We start from the raw sequence: 26812 nt of genomic DNA on the forward strand, positions 1-26812 counted from the left end.
CCCCGCACAGCCGCCCTCCCTGCTCCCCGGGGGCCGCGAGGGCAAAATGCCTCCGGCGAGTTCCCTGCCGGGAAACGCCGAATTCGTGCAATTAGCGAAAGAGCAGGGGCCCCGCGGGGACGACCGCGCCTCGAGTAACTTCCTAAAAGTGCCACCGGCAGTGGGCGCGTTCGAGCTCAGGGCACTTTACCTCCGGCGGCTCAGTGACCTGGACGCGGAGCCCTGACGCGGAGGGACTACCGCGTCCAGCAGTTAGGACGGCAGGAGACATTTACCTTGCGCTGGAGTAAGAGGAGAGCGCGTCCAGGCGGCACACTCCACATTTCCTCACAGAAAAGTAAGGCGCGCTCAAACCAAACGGCCGCGTTCCCGCCTCGGCCGGGATGGTGCCGGGGCTCAGAGTGGGCCCGGGGCGGTAGGACGACGGCGAGGCGAGGGAACTCGGGAGGCCGCGCTGGCGGCGCTAGAGCCCAGATCGCGGTCCCGGCCCCGCGGGCCTCCAACCCCACCCGCGCCTGACCCGCGGCGCTCACAGACGGGCCCTGGAGAGAACCTGGACGAGGGCCAGAAGGACGCCCCGCCCCTGTAGGGCCCGCCCCCTCTGGCCCCGCCTCGCCGGGCGGTTAGATTAAAGACTCTCCCGAGGCCCAGAGACTGCTTCAGGGAGACTCAGCCTTCAGCGTAGCACTTCAGGTGCGCGCCGACGGCGGGTCCTGCTACCGTGATCCCACGCTGGGCTTGGGCCGAACGCACGCCTCGCCTTCCCGGCGCCCGCATAAAAGACGTTCCCGGCCCGGGCTAGAAGCGGCCGAAGCCTTCGGCTGGACGGGGATATAGTGACCGGCGCGGTCCTGGCCACGCAGACCTGACTCGACGCTCTTTTCCTGCTCGCATAGCGGAGCCGAACCCCGCACGGCAGCTCCAGGAAAGGTGAGGGTTCGGGTTCGACCCCCGCTGCGCTGTTCCCGAGCTTGGGGGTGGGTAGCAGGTGCCTGAGTCCGAGGAGAGGCGGCGGATCCCCTACTCCTGGAGCAGAAAATGCCCTGGGCTCCTGCCGTCTCTCCTGGGGTCCCCGGACCTCGGGAGCGAATGGTGCGAGGACTGCCAGAGTGGGCATGTCAGGTTGCGGAGAGGCAGGGCTTCCCGCCGCCCTCTACGGATAATCTGCTCCATCTTTCCTGTAGGACGGGCGGGATAACGTTCCAGAAGCGCCCTAAATCTTCCTTCCCCGGTAGCGTAGCCCTTTCGATGGCTACACAAGTAGCTTGTCTGTGGATAAGGACCTGTCAGTGGAAAGTAAAGCCGGCACCTTCTAAGCAGCCCGAGAACCCTCATGTCCTACCACTCTCCCCAGACGCTGGGAGGCAAACGCGCCCCAGTCAAAAAGACCTCAGGCCCCATGCCACGTCGGACGGCCAGGCCGGGCGCGCAGGGAGAGCGAGAAGGCTGCGCCTGCTCGAGATAAGCTCGACCGCCGCCTTGGCCTCAACATGCCTTCCGTCCTTTGCAGAGCGCGCGACTCAAGAAGCCGGTATGGACCGCGGCAGCTCGGCAGGCAGCCCCCTGATCACCAGCAAGGAGCCCGCGCCCCCAGCAGCTGCCACCCGGGAGTCGAGTCCTGGGCGATCCGGGCCGGGACCCGTGGGCCCGGGCGGCGGCGGCGCACGCTCGGGGAGCGGGCGGCCGGCGGCAGCGAACGCGGCGCGGGAGCGCAGCCGCGTGCAGACTCTGCGGCACGCCTTCCTGGAGCTGCAGCGCACGCTGCCGTCTGTGCCGCCGGACACCAAGCTGTCCAAGCTAGACGTGCTGCTGCTGGCCACCACCTACATCGCGCACCTCACCCGCAGCCTGCAGGATGACGCCGAGGCAACGCCGGACGCCGGGCTGGGCGCCCTGCGAGGCGACGGCTACCTGCACCCTGTCAAGGTAGGGAGGTAGGGCACGCTGCGGAGCGGGGGCCGAAGCACTGCACCTTGAACCGCTGGGTCGGCCACCGCCTGGGCAGATACCACCGAGCTCTCACTCTTCGGGGGAGGCGGAGAACAGATCCGGAGAACGGCCTTGTCCCGAAATGCACGGGCATCGAGGTCCCCACTGCCAAAGGCTACTCCTAAACGGTTTGCAGGTACTAGGTTTAAACCAAGAGTGGCTTGGGTAGGAGCGTCTCATGCCCCTTACTGGTTGCAACCTACAGGATACCCTTTCTAGGTGAGAAGTTTTGGGGGGTGCCTTATGGAGTGCTTGGTTGCATTTCCGGGTAATTTTTAGTATCAGAGTTATATTTACGAGCCTTTAAGAGTTTTAATTTTACATAATTATGTTTCCATTCTTGTTTTTATCAGATATTTGAAAAGTCTCACGAATTAAATGGGGTATTGGAATTACCTCCCCTTAACCTAGGAAACCAATGTTAAAAAATTTTTGTAAAATTAGTAAGAACAAAATGAGACCATTCTGCATCCACACTAAGTAAACCTTCAGTCCATTTTAATAATGGTTAACTATCATGAACTAGACAACTACTAAGAATATTAGAAAAACCATAATGAGTTTATGTAATAAATGGGCATATATGTTGTGTTCTGATTGAATCTATATTCAAATTCTGTACTGTACAGTATTAGGCAAGAGACTCCATATTGTATATTTTTACATTACATCTACATAGAATGGTCGGGGGTTGTTTAATATGGCATATATTATTATGATTTCTTACCTATATATTGCAGTATTTAGACTCTCATCATTCTTTTCTCCCAGACGTGATTGTTTTTAAATCATACATTAATCAGGCTTTTGTTCAAAATGCATTGCCTTTTCTATATTTTTCTAAACCTAAATATACAATTTTTTATTGCACCATTCTGAAGCATTTTGACACAACACACAAATACAAAATTAGGACTTTACCTTAAGTATACTTAAGGTATATACTTAAGGTATACTTTACTTAAGGTACCTTAAGTATATCAATGTTCAATAAATCATTGAATAATCATTCTTGAAATGTAAAATACACTCTCTAATATTAACTAAACTTATAATTCTGTGGCGAGGTTTAACAAAATTTACTTTGCAGATTTTAATCTACATGATGACAGACTCAAACTAAGTCAAATATTAAATATAAAAATTTGATTTGAAATATCATTTATAATTATGATAGATTACTCTATCCCATTCATGTGTTATATAATCTCAGCTGAGAAGTCATTCTTTAAGGGGGTTTGTATTACTATTAGAAGCTATTAATCTATTAATGTTAAATTACTATTAGGGACATTAGATTGCTCTTCAAATATACCATTAATATTAGATTTCTTTTGACTTATACTTTAAGAAAGTTTAACATTAGGTAGACTTTAATACAAAAAACACGTTCAACACCTCTTTGTGGGAAACATAAATCAGATGAGAAATCCAGTTATTTTTCACCTTAATTTCTTGCAGTGCTTTTTTGAACAAGTAATGTTAAAACCAAAACTATCAATAGCAGTAAGCTTAACAAGAGTTTTTTTGCCCTTATTTCCATACCAATTTTTTTGTAGTCTTATAACTCTTTAAAGAAAAATGAAATCTCATTTGTCCTTTGAATCCATTCTTTTTATTTTAAAAGACAATTCTAGGGATAATGAAAGAAGGGCAAAGATTACCTCTTAAAAATGAAAATGGAGTTCTCAGTGGCTCAGCAGGTTAAGGATTTGGCGTTGTAACTGCAGCAGCTGGGGTCCCTGCTGTGGCGCCAATTCGATCCCTGGCCTGGGAACCTCCATATGCCGAAGGTGCGGCCAAAAAAAGAAAAAAAAAAGTGAAATTGATGACGGTTGAAAACAAGTGACTGATCTATTTTAAAATCATTTACTGAGCGTCTGCTAAGTGCAAAGCACTGTTTTAGGAGAGTGAATACAATTAAGGGTAAGACTCAATCCCTGACCTAAATGAACATATAATAGAGACAAAGACAGAAACACAAACAGTATTATAAGAGAGAATGTTGTATGTGCCATAAAGAGCTATAACTATGTACTATGGAGGTGCAGAGGAAAGAGATTTTATGTACATAATTGAAACTGTAACACGTTATTTTACAAACACTACCAAAATGCTTATTCACTGATTAATCTAAAGCCAAAGAAATAAAGATATTCTGATTATTGGTACTTTTTGGTTTACTAAAGGTACTGTAACCCTTACTTAAAGAATGTTCCAAAACGACTTTATTTTTCTGCCTTACAACTTAAAGTTACTGTCTTAATGATCAAAGATCTGTTAAATATTTCAAGGCCATAATTTTGAATCATCAGTTCTGTTATAAATATTGAGGATTCAGCATTGTTGGGAATTTACATTAAGAGTACCTCAGATGAAACTAGAAGATTTAAGAGACTGGGATCACAGGACATAGCCTAAAGCAGCAGTTTTTATCCCTTTGGGACGTGAGCAATTCTGATCAGCACCAGTGTCCAAAAGGGTGATTCTGCAAGAGAACAGGGGTATATTTCAGATTCTTACACTGGAAAAAAAGCACAGATAGCTTTATTAATTGCATTATCTATGGAGAATCATTGCTGATAACACAGATAAAAACAATTAATAAATACAGAGTTTTATTATTTTGGAGTCATTTAACTTCAAAAGCCAAGAATATATTTTCTAAGTCTTCAGTTTCATGTTCAGTTCTGGCTTAATTGTATAAGTTTGCTAGATTGTTCTAAGCCAATGAAACTACATAATTTTAAAACGTGTCTTATTAGTAGGTAAATTGTGTTCATCTAGACAATGCTAAAATAGACCACAACTGAAAAGTGAAATGTTAAGTCGGTCATCCTTTTTTGGCATGATGCTGACATGCAACCTGACTGATATTTTATTTATATTTTTATGTCTGACTCAAAACTATTTATGTATCTACACTAAATTCATTTGAATAGTCATTAGAAGTCTTTTTCAAAATCCAGGGACACAAAAGTAAAGAGCAAAGTTTTATTAAGAGCATGAAAAATCAGGCAAAAATCCATATATAGACTTTTAGGTTTGCTTTATAAGTAACTTAGATGCTAGCAAGGTTGTAAAGAACAGATGTCTTCATTTGTCTCCATTCTTGGTCGCATGATTTAGAGTGATTCTCAACACAGTGGAACCCAAGTAGTACATAGAAATAACTGGGAGAATTCAGTATTTTGTTTTTAGATGTGTTTAATTCACATTCTCAAATTATTATTATCTACATTCTTAAATGTAGAATTCTTACATTACGTTTGAGGTTTGAGCATGAGATTTTTATGCTTGTGAAAATGGGGCAAGAGTATATAAAAGATTGAAAAGCACTGGTTTGTTGAAGTTGATAATTTATGCTCTACACTGTTCACTACATATGAATACTAGTCTGCTCCGGCTCCAATAATGAAATCCCATAGACTGGGTAGATTAAACAAGAAAATTTGTTTTTTCACTCTTCAAGGTGCTGGCCCAATTCAGTTCCTAGTGAGAGCTCTCTTCCTATCTTGCAATAGGCAGACTTTTTCTCAGAGAATGGGGGTTCTCCCTTTTCTTAAAGGGCCGCTAATCCTATGATGAGAGACCTACCCTCGTGACCTCATCCAACCATAATTACCTCCCCAAATACTATCACATTGGGGAATTAGAGCATCAACAAATGAATTTGGGGAGACACAAATATTCAGTCTGTAGTACCACAAAATTGGATTCTTTCAGTAAAATGCAGGCCTTAAATATGATCCAATAATGCCAGATTCAGACATATTAAAACATTCCAGACTATTGTCTAAAACACTTCATGTTAACAACTGGTAGCAAGGATCCCAAGAACAGGACCAGTGACATGAAACACCAAGAATGTTTAAGGATGCACATCTATGATTTTAAAAAACAAAACTTGAAATGGATTTGCAAAAATAGGAGTTCCCGTTGTGGCGCAGTGGTTAACGAATCCGACTAGGAACCATGAGGTTGCGGGTTCGGTCCCTGCCCTTGCTCAGTGGGTTAACGATCCGGCATTGCCGTGAGCTGTGGTGTAGTTCACAGACGCGTCTCGGATCCCGCGTTGCTGTGGCTCTGGCGTAGGCCGGTGGCTACAGCTCCCGATTAGACCCCTAGCCTGGGAACCTCCATATGCCTCGGGAGCGGCCCAAGAAATAGCAACAACAACAACAAAAAGACAAAAAGATAAATAAATAAATAAATAACACAGTGCCAGCCTTATTGCTGTATCAAAAGTATGTTTATAGACTTTTTTTTTCTTTTCCTTTTTCTTTTTTTAAGGGCCGCATGTGCTGCATATGGAGGTTCCCAGGCTATGGATCTAATCAGAGCTGCAGCTGCCAGCCTATACCACAGCCACAGCAACTCGGGATCAAAGCCCTCTCTGTCACTTGCACCACAGCTCACAACAACACTGGATCCATAACCCACTGAGCAAGGCCAGGGATCAAATCTGAATCTTCACGTGTATTAGTCTGGTTGGTTATCACTGAGCCACAACGGGAATTCCAGAAATGGACCATTTTAAATTCCAAGTAACATAAATGTTATACTTTATCTGTGTTAAAATGCAAATTCCCAGCAGAAGAATCTAAACTTAGGACTCTTAAATAACTTAAAATACATGAGAGCAAATTCACTTACCACATCTGGAGACATCAAAATCACATGCTTACTTGATCCTATGGCTACATTTTACATCTGGAATTCCAGTTTAGGCAGTAATAACTATATTCAGAAGTACAAGGAAGGTTTATACTATTCCATATAATAACTGACTCAACCTTGTACTTCTGCAAAGAAATCTATTCTGATTTAATTGGTCTGGAGTGTGACTTGGCCATCAGTATTTTTTAAAGCTCCTGTGTGATTCTAATACGCAACTTGTATTGAAAACCCAGAGCTCTTATGGACTTTGGATTGTTAGTAACGGTACCGCTGTTTGAGCACGTGGATTATCTGCCAGACATTTAGGATCATTTCATGGTGCTGTGTAACTAGCAGTTGGCTCATGAATGTTCACTGGTGAAAATAGCCTGCTGCTTGCAGCAGCATTTACCCTCTGGAGTGTGTGGGACCCCACTGCTGACTTTCAGAAATGGCACTTTTTTAGTCTGACTTTTATTTCTATTAAAAAAACAACAACAGCATTTCTCTGATTAGTATTCCAAGAATCTTAGAACTAAAATTATATGATCCTCTCCTCTAAAAAAAAAAAGTCCATACTGAAAGTACTACTTATGTAGTATATTTTTTCATCATCTAGATTGTTTAGAATTAATTGCATTGTTTGAGAGGTTGTTCATTTTAAAGATGAATTTACAAAAGTCCCTATGCTGTGAGTGCGGACCTAAAAAGACAAAAAAAAAAAAAAAAACAAATGTGATGACTACTGGAAGCTTAGAGCTGTGTGATGCCAGTAATAGCAGACATTTAATCTGGATGTTCTAGCTGTTTAATACCAAACATTCTAATATCTGAAAATTCTAGATAATTGCTTTTAGCTAGATAAAATGTTTACTCAATTTAGTCATTTTTGTCATTTTTCAGGGTAGTTCTTTGATAAATGTAGAAACATACTACTTAACCATGTACAACTTCTAAAAATATTTTTAAAGTCAAGGATCTTGTTTTAGAGTTAATTTTGTTTTAGGTTTAGTTTTAAATGAAAACATTGTGGATAGATATATTTTCCTACATTTAAATATATTCATTTTCCATGACTTCTTAAAGTTCTGGTCCGCATGCACACATATTATTTCACACAGTTGTAATAAAAATCTGGGTATGTTTTTACTTTTATTACTAGCATTAATAAACATTTTGTCATGTCATTGCTTAGACTTCATAATTACAACTGTTACTAGCTATATAATATTGCATTTGCATTGAAGTATTTGGAATTTTTAATATTATTACAGACTATATCTGTCATAGATACTAACTTTTGGATTCCTGTTTAAATATTCTTTTTCAGAAATGGCCCATGAGATCAAGATTATACATCGGTGCTACTGGTCAGTTTCTGAAGCATTCTGTCTCTGGAGAAAAAACAAATCATGACAATATTCCAACAGACTCACAGCCTTAGGCTCTCTATATTCTACAAATGCTAGAAAGTGATGTCTGTTGTTTTTAAATGACATGAAATAACTTTATATTTATTACATCAGACAGAACAAACATCACTTCTGAAGGTTTACATTTGAATCCATGGTTGGATGTTCGTATTTATCTGTCTAATCTAAATAAATGTGGAATGAAATAATGTCTTGTGTAAAACACACAGCTTATCTATTCATCATGAGCAAGTCACAACTATATAGTACCGGAGAACATACTGGAAAAAAGAAAGACATAGAAAAGTATAGAATTGTGTAGATAGCCAAAGCATGCACACATTTTCTGCACACAAACTGGAAAGCTATTATCTATCTAACAATCTTCCTGGTTCAAAAAAAATTGGAGCTCCTGTTGTGGCTCAGCGGGTTATGGACCCAGCTAGTATCCATGAGGATGTAGGTTTGATCCCTGGTCTCGATCAGTGGGTTAGGATCCGGTGTTGCTGTGAGCTGTGGTGTAAGCCAGCAGCTGCAGCTCTGAGTCAGCCCCTAGCCTGGAAACTTCCATATGCTACAGGTGCAGCCCTAAAAAGACACACACACACACACACAAAAGTAAAAGCTATGTTTGTAAAACACCAGTATTTCATTTTTGTGAAAACCAGTCTGTGCTTAAAATTAAGAAGCCATTTCCAGTAGGATTGTCTGAGATCGTTTTATTCAATTTTAGTTGAATATGAGTGAAAAGAGTGCTGAGATACTATGACAATGCAGCTACGTCTATAAGTAGCTTTCCCTCTTAGAAAACTTGTTGGGAGTATTAGAAATGGTCTGCTTCCTAGGACAGGGCTAGGCCACCTACCTAGAGGATTATTAAATATCTTATGTTTCCAAATTGTGGAAGGCGTTGAGCATCCCTGCAGCATCAAGTGAACAGAATACAAGTGTTACTACGGGGTTTGTCACCCTCCTCTCTTTATCACCACCCCTCCCCCCACCCCCCAGAGAATGGCATGTTCAGGCCTGTTGAGGGCCTCCAGCAAACCCTGTAACCTTCACAGTCATAACTTTGGCCGGTTTCCTTCTCCCCTTGTCAGTTGCCATTCACAATCTACCTCCTACTGGCCATTATGAAATGAGAGAAATCCTAGCTGATTTGGGAATTCTGGCATGGATCTGCACCTTGAGGGGGTCTGAGGACCCAGAGTGATTATCCTGTGATATAAGATGCCCTGATTTGGACCTACAGTCAGGGAAGGCCTTCCGCTATGGGCCTCTCCCACTGCCCTGTGCATGCAGTGCCCAGGGAGCATTTATTCTGCCTGCCTAAACCAGTGGTTTCAGTTTCACCAGGAGCTTGAGGTTCTTCACTGTGAAGTGGAGGTACCTGTCAGGGAACACACCAAATCTCAGAATAACAGGTGACAGTAGAGGCACCTGTAAAAAAAAGTCATCAGCCTCTTTTGTCATGTCTTTGCTGATCTAGATTCCTTTTTATCTCCTTTTTCTCTTCAGTCTTTACTATTCCACTGTCCAAGTATAAAAGTTCATTCATGCCTCAATAACCTCCAGTTCTAAAGTTGCTGAGTTTGATCCAAGATTAGCAAACAGAAAGGTACATGAATGGGCTTGGTTGAATTAATATAGCAGCTGAATCACCATTTCATTTTCTTCTTTATTTATTTCCAACTTTTGGCAGTGAAAGGAAGTAAAAGGCCATTTGAAGGCAAAAACTACCATTCAGTTGATTCAGCTGAACATGACTATGTTTTAGCTCATATCTGATGATTAGTTTGTAATTTTTATCATTTTAATGTGAATATATTCCTTATAATGTGACCAAAACAGGTCTTTAAAAGGCAAATAATAAAAGCTTTCTACATGTTAATATGTAGCAGAAATGTTGGTATATTTAAATATCTGTGGGTATATTTACCCACTCATATACCATTGAAAGGAATAAAAAGTAAAATGAAGTATGGATTCAGCCATTCACTATTATAAATTATTGGAATAAAAATGTACTAAGAATAACCTTTTAACAAATGATCGGAACTTCTTTAAAGTTATCTGGAACTGAACTATAAACACTAAATTTGATAGTAAGAATTTCAGGGAAAATTATTTTACTGCTAATAATCTATTTGGTTAGTTTTTAAAGCATTTAATTGGGGAAAAATTATGACCCGTTGAATTATACTTTTCTGGTAATCATTATTCATTGCCTTGAATAGCACTACTTTTTATTCCTCCTTTGTCCAGTTACAAATGTTTTAATGCCAAAGAACTATATTTGCGTCATAGGTTTTCATAACATTTTAGTAAATTGCTAAATATGCTAACAGCTTTTGGTACACTGGAAAAATCTGAGAAGAAATTACATATTTTTACCCAAAGGTTCAAAGGAGCATGCTGTTTTAATTAATGGTGCATGGTCAAGATAAAGGGGATTACTAAAATAAAATAAAGCACTGATTTGAAAAGTCATTTAATCTGTCAAATTTACATGTGTCTCTATGGTTATTTAACAAATACTGAAGGTACACTTGAAAATCTTTCTAGTAGATAGATATGTACTCAGTATTGGCTTCTTCACCATGCTGTCCTTAGCGGAGTATATAATAGGATGGGGAAGAGGGTATATTTGGATCACAGTATTACCCCGTAATCTGCAAGGGAAATCCTCACTTAAATTTCTCTTAGTTCACACACCTCTCTCAGTAATAGTCATATATTTTAAATTCTTCTATACTGGAGTTCCCTGATGTCTCCGCAGGTTAAGGATCCAGTATTGTCACTACTGTGGCTCTGGTCGCTGCTGTGCCAAGGGTTCAATCCCTGGCCCTAAAACTTCCACCTGCCACAGGTGTGGCCAAAAAAATTTCCTCTATAGTAATAATTTTAGGACATAAGGAAATACCTGTTCCAACAGATTTTAAACATATTTACTGTTTATATTTCTGATTATAAAGAGACCATACAGCTTATTGTATATAAATTACATGTCAGTAAAGCTACATTAAAAGTATATATGTACCTGTTTTGGAGTTTCCAGTGTGGTGCAATGGGTTAATGATGTGACTTGTCTCCATGGAGGTACTTGTTCAATCCCCAGCCTGGCACAGTGGGTTAAGGATCCAGCGTTGCTGCAGCTGTGGCATAGGCTGCAGCTCCAGAATGAATTCAATCCCTGGCCCAGGATCTTCCATATGCTGTGGGTGCGGCTAAAAACAAAATGTATGTACTTGTTTTTAAAAATAAACTTAATAACTAAAAGGAATGAAGGAGAAAGTAAAAGTCCCCAGAATGGCCATCATTAATAAGTCCACAAATAACACATGCTGGAGAGAGTGTGGGAAAAGGGAATCTTCCTACACTGTTGATAGGAATGTAAATTGGTACAACCACTATGGAAAACAGTATGGATGGTCCTCAGAAAACTAAATGTATAGAATTACCATATGATCTAGCAATCCCATCCTGGGCCTATATCCAGAGAAAACTATACTTCAAAAAGATACATGGGGGTTCCTGTTGTGGTGCAGCAGAAACAAATTCAACTAGTATCCATGAGGATGTTGGTTCAATCCCTGGCCTCATGCAGTGGGTTAAGCATCTGGTGTTGCCATGAGCTATGGTGTAGGTTGCAGACATGGCTCAGATCTCATGTTGCTGTGGCTGTGGCATAGGCCAGCAGCTCCAGCTCCAGTTCCACTCCTAGCCTGGGAACTTCCATATGCTATGGGTGTGGACCTAAGAAGCAAAAAAAAAAAAAAAAAAAAAGGATTCATGCACCCCAATGTTCATGGCAGCACTATTCACAATAGCCAAGACATGGAAACAACCTAAATGTCCATCAGCAAATGACTGGACTAAGAAGATGTGGTATATATACACAATGGAATACTACTCAGCCATTAAAAGAAAAAATGATGCCATCTGCAGCAATATGGATGTAACTAGATATTCTCATACTAAGTGAAGAAAGAGAAAGACAAATACAATATGATATCACTTATATGTAGAATCTAACATATGGCACAAAGGAACCTATCTACAGAACAGAAACAGACTCACAGACATAGAGAACAGACTTGTAGTTGCCAGGGTGGAGGGAATGGGATGGACTGGGAGGTTGGGGGTAGTAGATGCAAACAATTACATTTAGCATGGATGGAGTTCCCGTCGTGGCGCAGTGGTTAACAAATCCGACTAGGAACCATGAGGTTGCGGGTTCAGTCCCTGCCCTTGCTCGGTGGGTTAACGATCCAGCGTTGCCGTGAGCTGTGGTGTAGGTTGCAGACGCGGCTCGGATCCTGCGTTGCTGTGGCTCTGGCGTAGGCCGGCGGCTACAGCTCCGATTCGACCCCTAGCCTGGGAACCTCCATATGCAGGAGCGGCCGAAGAAATGGCAAAAAGACAAAAAGATCAAAAAAAAAAAAAAAAAAAGAATGGATAAGCAATGAGGTCCTACTGTATAGCCCAGGAAACTATATCCAATCTCCTGGGAAAGATCATGACAGAAAATAATATAAAAAAAGAATGGGGTGTTCCCCTTGTGGCTCAGCGGTTAACAAACCCAACTAGGATTCATGAAGATGCGGGTTCAATCCCTGCCCTCACTCAATGAGTTAAGCATCAGGTGTTGCCATGAGCTGTGGTGTAGGTCACAGATGCAGCTCGGATCTGGCGTGGCTGTGGCTGTGGCTGACAGTAGCAGCTCTGATTTGACCCCTAGCCTGGGAACCTCCATATGCTGTGGGTGTGGCCCTAAAAAGCAAAAAAAAAAAAAAAGAATGCATATATGTATGACTAAGTCACTTGGCTGTACAGCAGAAATTGGTACAACACTGCAAATCAACTATATACTTGAATAAAAATTAAAAAAATTTTTAACTTAATAAAACAAAGTAAGTTCCAAGTGGAGGTGGTTTGGGATAGAGTACAAGGTAAGAATATCTGTTCCACACATTACTTGGTGATAAAAAGACCGGTTTTGCATTTTTATAATGCTTCTTTTTCCCTTTTTTGGCCACACCCACTCAGGGCATATGGAAGATCTCAGGCCAGGAATTGATTCTGAACCACATCTTCGACTTATCCTGAGCTGCACCATAACAGGAACTCCTTTATAGGGCTTTTTTGACCCAGCTACTTCAATCTGCAGAATTACAGTTATCCTAAACAGTAATTTTCTTTTCCTTTCTTTTTTTTTTTTTTTTCCTTTTTAGGGCCACACCTGAGGCACATGGAAGTTCCCAGGCTAGGGGTCAAATTGGAGCTGCAGCTGCCAGCCTACACCACAGCCACAGCAACGCAGGATCTGAACCACGTTTGCAACCTACACCACAGCTCACGACATCACCTGATCCTTAACACGACATCACCTGATCCTTAACCCACTGCGTGAGGCCAGGGATGGAACCTGCATCTTCATGGATACCACTCGGGTTTGTAACCCGCCAAGTCACAATGGATACTCCCCTAAACAGTAATTTTCTTATCTATTCATAGAGACTTTATTTAAACTTAGACGAAGCTGTGTGAAAGGAAAATAAATGCTGATTGAACTCATCGAAATGCATGGTAATTACTTTATTTGGAATTGTTTTCGAGGGTAATTATTCAATACTTTCCCCCCTTCATTTTATATTCATGAAACCAATTAAACAGTTATTATCAAAGAGAAAGTATTCAAGCTCTAGTAAGATCTCTTTTGGGTTTTTTGGGGGGGGATTGGCCTGTTAGTTTTTTGGGGATTTTTTTATAGGGGAGTAGGTGATTCTATCTATATTTTCCAGCACACTGTTTAATCTTTTTATTTAATCCTCGATGTATCATATTGCCATTCTAAGGCAATAATCCAATACAGACAAAACATCTGCAGTGGCCATATGACTCCCTTATAAATCAACACATGAATTCTATCTGGCTTCATTTAAGACAAGTTGCTTGCTTGGCTCTCTATAAAATTGTATCCTTGGCTGCCAGGGAGAGGAAATTATAAATCAAACAGATTGCTTCTGATCCAAATTCATATATTAGACACCTTATTTTGAGAGGATGGTTTAATTAAAACACTCTTTCCCAACTCTGAATAGACTACTGCAAATGATATCAATTGTGCATTTTATTTGAAAAGCTGTGATTTTTGACTTCTAGCACTGGCAGATTCTGTCTTAAGCTGGTGACAATTTTTCTTTAAATCACTGCTGGAGGATGTAGGACCTACAACCAGTAGTATATTATTGCTATCTTTCTCCATGGTTCACACTTTTGATTTTCTAGTTTTGTTTTTGTTGTTATTGTAACTTTTAAAATATACAAAAGCTAAGATTTCAAATTTTTAAAAGGAACTCTAGGGGAATATTATAAAATTGTATATCAAAAAAATTAATAAGTACTTTCATTTTGTTATATACTGGTAGCTGGTGGTCTTATATGTGGCCGTTTTACTGAAAAAAATAAGTGTCCCTTAAACTCTATAGGTTTGCTTCCTGTAAACGCTGAGTACCACACAGATGGTACTACAGCACAATTAGAAATGAATGGCGTTAAATATTCTTGCCTAACTAAAACCTGGGAAAGGCTTCCCTTATGTTTACACAAGTCTTAGTTTCAACTCATAAGAGAAACCAGCTCAGTGACATATACCTCAGTCAAACTCTTTCATTATAAATTATACCAGAGCATTTAGCTGTCAGAAGCTTTTAAATTATAAATTGAAGAATAATCTTAACTATTAGGCTTAAAGATTATGTCAATAGTCATTTCCTGAGCACATGAATGTTCCTGAAGAAATTCATGCATTCCTGCCCTCTCAGGACCAAGAAGTATGTCTATGGGGAAGTCTGGAGATGGACTTAAATCACTTGTTTTTATGGCCATTGGAAAATGGGGGCCATTTAAAACAATGTGAAGTCTAAATAAGAATTGATTTTAAACATTCTTATTTTCAAGTAAGTTCTGAAATTACTCAATTTAAAAACTTTAAATGTGTGCTCTTACAAGGCATCTGAGAATTTTACTCTAAGTGGTAAGAGAAAGGGAAGGGAATCAGGTCAAAGGACAGACACAGAGAAAGGCCACAGTGTAGACCTAAGTCTCTGCTGGCATCTGCCTCGGGCAGGTTTGGGAATCACAGGGCAGCCAGGAAATGGAGATCAGGGCTAGTCTTCTTGAAGAGAAAAATTCATGGAGTATGAGAAGCTTGCCCAGGGTTGCCCAGCTAGTGAGGGGCAGGGCCAGGACTCAGATCAAGCAGCCTGGTTCTGAGATGGGTTCCTATGTGCCCTGCTACACTGCTTGCTCTGTGAGCTGCCTGGATGCTGCAGTTTGCTACCCCAGGTCTGGTTGGAAAACATCCCTCTTTGCTGCATGTCTCTCACTGCACCAGGCTCAGTGCTTACCCTCAACAAACTTCCCTGCCTTTTCTCCCTCCCCCTCTGCTCACAAAGTTGACATGAAACTGCTGCTAAGAAAGTACATGTAGGCAGCTCAACACAAGTCAGGTTTGTCTTCTCTGGCTGCTCAGACATTAGACAAAGGGTTGAAGATGGCAAGGTGAAGTGTGACACAAAAATATAAGAGGCCACAATGGAAAAGCTGGTGATTTCAACTACAAAAAAAGGAATTCGTGGGAATTCCTGTTGTGGCTCAGCGGTAGTGAACCCATGAGGATTCGGGTCCAATCCCTGGCCTCATTCAGTGGGTTAAAGGATCTGGTGTTGCCGTGAGCTATGGCATAGGTCACAGATGCAGCTCAGATCTGGCATTGCTATGGCTGTGGTGTAGACTGGCAGCTACAGCTCCACTGGACTCCTAGCCTGGGAACTTCCATAAGCCACAGGTGCAGGCTTAGAAAGAAAAAAAAAAAAAAAAAAAAGAATACATAAAACAAAAGAAAAAAAACATATACTAAGGCAAAAAAAGAACAAAATAATGCCATTTGCGGCAACACAGATGGAACTTGAGACTCATACTAAGTTAAGTCAGAAAGGGAAAGACAAATACCATAGGATATCACTTATATCTGGAATCCAATATATGACACAAATGAAGCTTTCCACAGAAAAGAAAATCATGGACTTGGAGAACAGACTTGTGGTTGCCAAAGGGGGAAGGGGAAGGAGTGAGATGGACTGGGAATTTTGGGTTAATAGATGCAAACTATTGCTTTTGGAATGGATAAGCAATGAGATCATGCTGTGTAGCAATGGGAACTATATCTAGTCACTTATGATGGAGCATGACAATGTGAGAAAAAGAATGTATATATTTATGTGTGACTGGGTCATCTTCCTGTACAGTAGAAAATTGACAGAACAATGTAAACCAGCTATGATGGGAAAAAAAAATCTTTAAAAAAAAAAAGGGGAGTTCCCATTGTGGCGCAGTGGAAATCCCTGGCCTTGCTTAGTGGGTTAAGGATCCGGCATTGCCATGAGCTGTGGTGTAGGTTGAAGACTCGGCTCAGATCTGGCCTTGCTATGGCTGTGGCATAGGTCAGCAGCTATAGCTCCAATTCGACCCCTAGCCTGGGAACTTCCACATGCAGCAGGTGAGAAGAAGGAAGGAAGGAAGGAAGGGAGGGAGGGAGGAAGGAAAGGGATGGGAGGAGAGAGAGAGAAAGAGATAGACAGAGAGATAAGAGAGAGCGCTAAGACGAGAAGCGATAGAAAGAAAGAAGACCAGCCCGCATCACGGCATGAAGGAAGTATTCTTCCTGTGACAGGAGGTAAGGAAGGAAGGAAGAAGCGACAACGGAAGAAGACGAAAGAAAGAACGAAGAAGAAAGAAAGAAAAGAGAAAGAAAGAAAGAAAGAAAGAAAAACTATAAACAGGTGAAAAAGCAAACAAAACAAAAATCCCTAGGGAAAAGTCACAATACATGATAGTCATAGTAGTAACTTCCTTCCAATATACTTGTAAAAAGATATAAACTCATCTATAGTAAGAAATATAAATTAAAAAAGCAATGAAATAACATTTTTACCTATCCGAATAAAATAGACTACCCAATTATAAAATAACAAAAAAAAATTACATCCTGGGGATGTAATATACAGCATGGTGAGTATAATTAATAATACTGTATTGTATATTTAAAACTTGCTAAGAGAGTAAGTAGATTTTTTTTTGGTCTTTTTGTCTTTTGGGGGCCACACTCACGGCATTTGGAGGTTCCCAGGCTAGCGGTCCAATTGGAGCTGTAGCCACCAGCCTATGCCAAAGCCACAGGAACTTGGGATCTGAGCCGTGTCTGCAACCTACATCACAGCTCACGGCAATGCAGGATCCTTAACTCGCTGAGCGAGGCCAGGGATCTAACCCTCATCCTTATGGATACTAGTCGGGTTCACTAACTGCTGAGCCACGACGGGAACTCCTAAGAGAGTAGATCTTAAAAGCTCTTATCACAAGAAAAAAATCTAACTGTGAGTTGATGAGTATTAACTAAACTTGTGGTAATCATCTTGATATATATCAAATCATTATGTTGTACCCTTTAAGCTTATACAGCATGTCAGTTATATCTCAATACAATTGGAGGGGAAATATGGTTAATTGGACTCAGAGGAGAAGTGAAGACGACTAATTTTTCTGGCATACTGGAGTTAACTTGTTTTAACCATAATACTTGAGCATGCATGTTTCTGATTAAAATTAATCTTTGTGGAGTGCTTGTTTTGGCTCAGCAGTAACAAATCCGACTAGAATACATGAGAATGCAGGTTCAATCCCTGGCCCCAATCGATGGGTTAAGGATCTAGTGTTGCCATGAGCTGTGGTGTAGGTTGCACATATGGCTGGGATCCTGCATTGCTGTGGCTGTGGTGTAGGCTGGCAGCTGCAGCTCAGATTTGACCCCTAGCCTGGGAACCTCCATATGCTGCAAGTACGGCCCTAAAAAGACAATCAATCAATCAGTAAAATTAATTTTTGTAGTTTTTATCCTTTTTTTCTCTTTCAGATAATATTAAATGGAGAATGTGGAGGAAAATAAAGAATGATGAAAATGTAAAATGCCTGCTCTGATGTAGGTGGGAAAATGAGGATCATAGCACCACTAGACTATGAGCTTTTTAAATACAGCTTGGCAATATTTCTCAAGTGTACACATTCTGACTTAGCAATTCCACATTAAAGAACTTCCCTAATGATATACTTACATTCTCAAAAGTATGCAATAATTATTGCAAGTATTCATCATCTTTCACCTCCCAATCTGCATACTTAGCAGTTTTCACTGCCTTCAGTATTAGCTGCATTCAAATAATCTATCAAAAATGCAGACCTGAGGATGTAAGGTACTTGCTCAAATTCATCACGTAAGAGCAGGTCTAACCCCTTGACTTGGTCTATGAAACCACTACCTATATCACTGACCGCTGTCCTCCACCACAGCCTATTTTACACTTTCAGTTGTAGTGCACACACACACACAGCTATTTCATGCTTCAGTGCTTCTGTTCATCAATCATCAGTTGATCCACAAATATTTTCTTAATACTATGGCATGCATTGTTCATTGCTTACTATACCACTTAGGAATTGCATTCAGCTGCAAATAAGAAAGACCGAACTGGAGTTCCCGTCGTGGCTCAGTGGTTAACGAATCCGACTAGGAACCATGAGGTTGTGGGTTCGATCCCTGGCCTCACTCAGTGGGTTAAGGATCCAGCATTGCCGTGAGCTATGGTGTAGGTTGAAGATGCAGCTCAGATCCTGCGTTGCTGAGGCTCTGGCGTAGGCCGGTGCCAGCTACAGCTCTGATTCGACCCCTAGCCTGGGAACCTCCATATGCTGTGGGTGTGGCCCTAGAAAGACAAAAGAAAAAAAAAAAAAGAAAGAAAGACCGAACAATACTGGCTTAAATAAATTAAGACTTTATTCTCTCAAGTAAAAGAAATCTACAAGTAAGCAGTCCAGAACTGGTAAGATGGCTCTGTAAAATTGTCAGGGACCAAGTGTTCTATTTATTTCTCCTTTGCCAGAAGTGGGTCACAAGGTCACCCCCAGGTGTAAGGAAGGTATATCAACCTGGGTTTGGTTGTGGCATCTGCTCTAGTTAGTTTCAAAGGAAGAGGGCTTATTAAAGGGTATGAGTGATTTACAGAATCACTGTGATGAAACAAACTCAGGCTGGATATACAGGAACAAGTCATTCCATGGATCTGGGCTGCCAACGCAGCTGATACTCTTGCCCATGATCTGGACACTGCTGGCCCAGGGGAAGCTGCCCCTGCAGTGACTGACTCAGGAAGTCTGTGCCCTCTGCTGCATATGTGTCAGCACGAAGGATGCCTCACACCATTGAGAATTCAGGTTTTGCACAAATGTACTGGATGGGCAGGACCTAATTCACATCCAGAATCCTAGCTGCAAAAGAGTTTTGGAAGATACAATATGTAGCTTTTCATCCTCTGAAGTACAGAAAAACAAATAAAAGGTGGCTGGAATAAATACTGAGTGAGCCAGTTCCTGGCATCTACCCCAGCAGGCAGGGAAGCAGGCAAACAGACTGAAAACACAGGCTGAGTTCTAGGACCAGGCACGAAAACACAAGCAAAATCAGGGTTCTACCATCAAGGAAGGCTGGGGATGGCAACAAGAGTCTCTGCTACGGAGCACAACCCAGGCTTAAGAAATCAAGGAAGGCTTTCCAGGAAGGCAAAGAGGGACAAGAAGAGTATTCAGCACAGGAAAGAGCAAGTGAGAAGAGCATGCTGCCCAGAAAGAAAGTATGTGGGGAAGGGGGATGGATGTTTCACATGTATTACCTCATTTAACCCTCAAAAAAATCGTAGGAGTAAGTACTATGTTATTCTCAATTTTCAAATCAAAGGGGACCTTCAAAGGTACATTAAAGGATCTGGATTTAAGAGTAGCCAGAAATCTTGCACAGAAATGCAGAGGTGTGGGTATTAGGGACTGTTCCTAAGCAGAGAGAAGAGTACAGACTTCCAAACAACAAGACACCATAACTACAATAAAAAAAAATTAAAGAGACTGGGAAAAGTTATTTGCAATGTATGCAACTGTTAACTGACAAAATTAGTATCCAGAAAATATGAAGAAATTCCATAAATAATTTCTTAAAATTAGAGATACTCCAATAAAAAACTGGGCAAAGCTATGAAGACTATGATTGACAGAAGAGCAAATCTAAATGACTAAAAACATGAAAAATAATTTGAAGGAAAAACAAAACATTCCTGAGTTATCTTTTCAATCTCTTGGCAAATGCAAATTAAGATAATCCCATTTTGTATTTATTAGATTGACAAAAATGTTAAAATTCTGAAAACAGCAAGTTTTCACACAGATGTAGTACAACTACTTGGAAAAGTAATTTGACTATATTAAATATGAAGAGGCAATTATCCTTCAGTCCTTCAACCCAGCAATTCAGCTTCTAGTGACAATAGTGTTCTGTGAAAGCTACCTGTTAATCATTCAAGTATTTGGGGACCTTGTGAACCAGTTCTTAGTAGCTTGAAATCACCATGATGTGTGTATTTATACCATGGATATCTGCAAATGCTACAAATCAGGGTTTTGTTTGGGGGGGGTTGCTTTTGCTTTTGTTTTTGTTTTTTGAGAGAGAGATCCTTTTTACCAGAATATAACTGGTATATAACCGGTATAGAGAAACTCATGCATAAGTACAAGGAGACATTGTAGGGAAAAAAAAAACCTTAGAATCTACACTGTATTTAAGTTTAATGGGGTGTTAATTTCAGGATATGATTTGTATTAGATCGTCACTGAGGTATGGTAATATACTTTAACCTTAGTTTGAATGTTTCAATTACTTCTATATTCTCTGTGTAATCATTCTTAGTTTTTTTAAACAGTAAGAAAAATGTATTTTTCCATACAGCAAGAAGCTGGAGTAGCTGCTTAACTTGTTGACTATTTTATGTTTAAGTTGCTTGGGTCCTTCCTTTCCCACTTTGCCATTATCGGAAGTTCCCCTGATTTAACAAGATGACTGCAGTGATGCCAGGAATTATTTCACCGGTGATGGTATCTAGGGGAAGAAGAGCTGTTTCTTTCCACATATGTCTTTTCATCAAATCAGAAAACCTTCCCTAAAGTCCCTAGCAGACTTCCCCTCAGGTCCCACTGGTCAGCTTGAATAATTTTAATAATGTTCCATTACATTCAGAATTTGTCATAGGATTTAAGTAGTTGTTTGCAAGGTTTCTTTTAACATAAAAGTTTAATTTTTAAACAGTAAAGGAAAACCCTAGAGTCTCACATAGACAATTAAAGCCACTCATTATTTTAGATCCGGGCAGAAATCATAAGTAATTTAGGTAATTTTCACTAAAATTATCTCAGTAAAGTTCATGTACTTCAAGTGTTTAAGAATCAACTTTCATTGAGATCAGTGCCCTATTTTCTGACAATTTAATATATCTTTCACAGATTTAGAGCTTTAACCTTGACGAGAGGTATAAATGCTATGATTATCTTAATGTCAATATTATGTTTAAAAATAATCTTGCCTGAGGTAAAAGGATCATATATGTGAAAGTCATGCATTTATGACTAGGGTCATTTACATTTCTCTCGCGTAACTCTATTCTGACATGCTTACCATTGAGCAAGGGAAAGCACAAGCAGATGGTTATTATAGCCAACTTCCTTCCAGTTCCAACCTCAATTTCAGCTGCAAACACTGGGGGGAACTAGAAGGTTCTTCAAGTCATTCACTAATATGAATAAGGACTGAAGGCCAACTGTATAAATTTACTAATGAGATTTACATGTGTAAGTACACACCATAGATTCTGATGGCTGATAAGAAAATATCCCAAAGAACTAGAACAAATTTTTAAATTTCTATGGAGATATAAAAGACTCCCAAATAGCTAAAGCAATCCTGAGAAAGAAAAATGCAGCTGGAGTAATCAGGCTCCTTGACTATACTACAAAGCTACAGTCACAAAAACAGAAATATAAATTAATGGAACAGGATAGAAAGCCCAGAAATAAACCCATGCACTTATAGTTGACTTATCTATGAAAAACAGGCAAGAATACACAATGCAGTTTCTACAATAACTGGTGCTGGGAAAACCAGGCAGCTACATGCAAAAGCATGAAATCAGAACACTAAGAACACTAACACCACACACACAAATAAACTCAAAGGTCAAAATGGATTAAAGACCTAAATATAAAGCCAGATACTATAAAACTCTTGGAGGAAAAGAGAGGCAAACATTCTTCGATATAAACTGCAGAAATATCCTTTTGGATCCATCTCCTCATGCAATGAAAATTAAAAATAAACAAATGATACCTAATTAAACAAAAGTTTTGCATAGCAAAATGAATCATAAATAATGAAAACACAACCTACAGAATGAGGGGAAATATTTGCGAACAAAGAGACTGAAAAGGGATTAATCTCCAAAATACCCAAACAACTCATGCAGATCAGTATCAAAAAAGCAAACAGTGGAGTTCCCATTGTGGCGCAGCTGAAATGAATCGACTAGGAACCATGAGGTTTTTGGCCTTGCTCAGTGGGTTAAGGACCTGGCGTTGCCTTGAGCTATGGTGTAGGTCACAGACACGGCTTAGATCTGGCGTTGCTGTTGCTCTGGTGTAGGCCAGCGGCAACAGTTTCAATTCGACCCCCTAGCCTTGGAACTTCCATATGCTGTGGGTGCAGCCCTAAAAAGACAAAAGAAAAAAAATTTTTTTTGTTTTAAAAGAAAACTTATGGTTACCAAAGGGGACAGGCTGGGGGAGGAATGGATAGGGAATTTGGGACTGGCACAGGCACATTATTGTATATGGAATAGATGGTCAACAGGGACCTGCTGTATAACACAGGGAATTCTACCCAACATTCTGTGATCACCTATATGGGAAAAGGATTTGTAAAAGAATGGATATATGTATAACTGAATCACTTTGTTGTATAGCAGAAATTACATTGTAAATCAATGGTATTTCACCAAAACTTTTAAAAATGAGGGGGAAAAAGAATATACTATAAGCCCTGAATCCACATATATATGTCTATTTACCAACCATAAACTTTCTAAGATAATCTTTTTCGTTTCTGTTTTTTGGATTTTTTTTTTTTTTTTTTTTTTGCTTTTTAGAACCATACTCACGGCAAATGGAAGCTCCCAAGCTAGGGCTGATTTGGAGCTACAGCTGCCGGCCTACACCACAGCCACAGCAACAGCAGCATCCGACCCAGGTCTGCAACCTACACCAGGGCTCACAACAACACCGGATCCCCGACCCACTGAGTGAGGCCAGGGATCAAACCCGAATCCTCATGGACTCTAATCAGATTTGTTTCCACTGCACCATGAAGGTAATTCCATAATCTTATTACACTATCAAAAAAATAGCTATTTTTTTAAAGTTACCTTTGATAAACTGCTGTATCATATTTAAATCATGAAACTTTTCCACTGAAGCGGTTTTAGTTATATTTGCAACGAGCAACATTAACTCACTTCAGCAACGTGGAGATCAGCAACCCCCAGAGATGGTTCTCCTTGCTGAAGAATACCAAACACCTGTCATAACACCAGTGAGGGACAAAGGAAGGAAAGATGGGCTGGGGGCAAATCTAGAAATGATCTATTTTTGCATTCAGAAGAGAAAATGTACTACTTTAGTAATTTATCAGTTTAACTTAATTATAATATTGCATACACAAAGTAAAAATCCAAGCAGTAGAAAATGTTATGCAATAAAAAATTAAAATATTACTTTCCCCAAGTTTTACTCCCTGTAAAGTTTCTCCTGTAACTGCTCAAAAATATTTCACGTATAGTCATATAGATGCGTGTTCTTTTTATTTAACCAAAAAATGAGATTTTGCTAAATACTCTCTGCATCTCACTTTGAAAATTTTAATATATCCTGAAAAAATCGAGCACTTAAAAATTCATTTGTTTATTCATAGAGTAGATATTAAGTGCTAGGGCCTGTATTAGGTACTAGGAATAAAAAGGTGAGCAAAACAGACAAGGTCTTTCCTCTCATACACTGTACATTCCAGTGAGGGCAGCAAAAGTATGTACTTCTTTTTTAAAGTATAATTACAGATTAAGAAGGAAACAGAGTTCCTGTCGTGGCTCAATGGTTAATGAATCCAACTAGGAACCGTGAGGTTTCGGGTTCGATCTCTGGCCTTTCTCAGTGGGTTAAGGATCTGGTGTTGCATGAGCTGTGGTGTAGGTCGAAGACGAGGCTCGGATCCCGAGTTGCTGTGGCTCTGGTGTAGGCCGACGGCTACAGCTCTGATCAAACCCCTAGCCTGGGAACCTTCATATGCCACGGGAGCAGCCCTAGAAAAGGCAAAAAGTCAAAAAAATTCTTTTTTTTTTTTCCAAAAGGAAACAAATGAATGTAATAAAATTCATTAAGTAATTTTTTTTTTTTTTTAAAGAAGCAAACAAAAAGGGGAGATGTTTTAGAGTGAACCTACTTTAGATAGGCAGGGGCCTCACTGAGAAACTGACATGGAAGCTGAGATTTTAAAAAAGTAGTCATTCAAAAAACGGACAAGAGCAAAGGCCTTGGGGATGTGAGAATTATTTCACATGTTCTGAAAACTAAAAGCAGGCCAGGGTGGCTGTGTAGCAAAGGAGGAGAAGCAGGAGATAAGGCAAACTATGTCAAGGTGTGACTCTTTTTAAGTATTTTTTATTTTGATTGTGGCAAAGCATACACAACATAAATTTACCATTTTAACCATTTTTAAGTGTACAATTCAATGGCATTAAGCATATTCACAATCCAGTCACAAACTATTACCATTATACATTTGCAGAACTTTTTCATCATCCCAAACAGAAACGGTATACGCATTAAACAGTAACTCCCCACCCACTCTTCACCCCAGCCTCTGGGAACTGCTATTCTACTTTCCATCTTCTTGAATTTGCCTATTCTAAGTACCTCATGTAAGTGTAATCATATAATATTTGTCTTTTTTTTGCCTGGCTTATTTCATTTAGCATAAGGTCTTTAAAGTTCATCCATCTTGTAGGCATATATCAGAATTTCCTTCCTTTTTAAGGTTAATACTCCATTATAGGTATATACCATATTTTGTTTATCCATTCATCCATTGATGGTATTTGTGTTATGTCTACTTTTGGCTATTGTGAATAATGCTGCTATGAATATTGTTGTGCAAGTATCTGAGTCTGCTTTCAATTATTTGGGCATATACCCAAATAATTGAAGTGGAATTAGCAAATTATAGGGTAATTTTATGTTTCACTTTTTGAGAAACCACAGAACTGTTTTCCACAGCCGCTGCAGCACTTCACATTCTCACCAGCAATGATGCAAGGGTTCCAATTTCTCCACATCTTTGCAATCACTTGTTATTTTATTGTTTTTTTAAATAATAGCCATCCTAATGGGTGTGAGGTGGTATCTCATTTTTTGAAACTAGTTTTGATTTACAATCTTTTTTTTTTTTTGTCTTTTTGTCCTTTTTAGGACTGCACCAGAAGCATATGGAGGTTCCCAGGCTAGGGGTCGAATTGGAGCTGTAGCCACCGGCCTACAACAGAGCCACAGCAACACCAGATCGGAGCTACATCTGTGACCTACACCACAGCTCACAGCAATGCCAGATCCCCAACCCACTGAGGGAGGCCAGGGATTGAACCTGCAACCTCATGGTTCCTGGTCGAATTAGTTTCCACTGAGCCACAAAAGGAACTCCTCTTCTTTTTTTTAACTTTATGGCTGCACCTGCAGCATATGGAAGTTCCCTGGCTAGGGACTGAATCTGAGCCACAGCTGTGACCCGAGGCAACGCTGGACCCTTAATCCAATGTACCACGGTGTAAATTTAACCAGCAGCTCCACAGCAACCAGAGCTGCTGCAGTTGGATTCTTAACCTACTGCGCTGTTATGGGAACTCCTGATTTACATTTTCTTAGTGGTCTGTTATATTGAGCATCTTTTTCATATGATTTTAGCCATTTGCGCATCTTCTTTGGAGAAGTATCTATTCATGTTTTTGTCCATTTTTGAACTGGGTTGAACTTTTTGTTGTTGAGTTGTAGAAGTTCTTCATATGTTCTGAATATTAATCCCTTATCAAATATATGCTTTGCAAATATTTTTTTCCATTCTGTGGATTGTCTTTGACAATCCATTGATAGTACCTTTTGATGCACAAAAGTTTTTAATCTTGGTGAAGTCCAGTTTATCTATTTTTTTCTTTTGTTGCCTGGGTTTTGTGTCATATCCAAGAAATCATTGCCAAATCAGTAATGATGGCTCCCACCACATCTGCCCACAAGTTGTAGGTAAAAGCCTGGTGGAGGTGGCTTCCCAGGTTGATAATTAGGTTGTAGAAGTAATACCCAGCAGGAATCTGCGATGGCAGGCTGAGACCCAAGCCATTACTTGACAGAAGAAATAGTGACCACTTGGGGCACCAAACAAAGAATTTTAAGCCCATGTTAAAGCATTCAGCGAAAACTTTACATAAATGTTACTGACCCCAGCTACTGGACTCTTTAATCAATAGAAACTGTTAAGAGGCCAGAGGAGAATTTCAGACAAGGGTTTATTGGAACTTGTTCTGCAGCAAAAGGGAGTGAAAACAAGTAACAGGTGCCCTTGCTCACTCCTGGAGAGGAGCCACTTGGGACATTAAAAGGGGTAACAGGCATCAGGTCTGTGGGTTGGGCAGAAGGCATGGCTTAGATGACCTGCCCACGCCCTTGGT

At 40.4% G+C, this 26812-nt stretch overlaps 1 protein-coding gene across 1 annotated transcript; it reads left to right on the forward strand.

Annotated features, from left to right (window-relative positions):
• The first annotated feature begins 519 nt into the window (after nt 1-519).
• On the forward strand, nt 520-8494 carry TCF24 (transcription factor 24). Its single transcript, XM_047783820.1, has 3 exons — nt 520-930; nt 1511-1926; nt 7979-8494. Exons 2-3 carry the CDS (start codon nt 1534-1536, stop codon nt 8090-8092), a joined length of 507 nt encoding a protein of 168 aa, XP_047639776.1. The 5' UTR covers nt 520-930; nt 1511-1533; the 3' UTR covers nt 8093-8494.
• The last annotated feature ends 18318 nt before the right edge of the window (nt 8495-26812 follow it).

Source organism: Phacochoerus africanus, chromosome 6 (assembly GCF_016906955.1).
Source record: "Phacochoerus africanus isolate WHEZ1 chromosome 6, ROS_Pafr_v1, whole genome shotgun sequence".
NCBI lineage: Eukaryota > Metazoa > Chordata > Mammalia > Artiodactyla > Suidae > Phacochoerus > Phacochoerus africanus.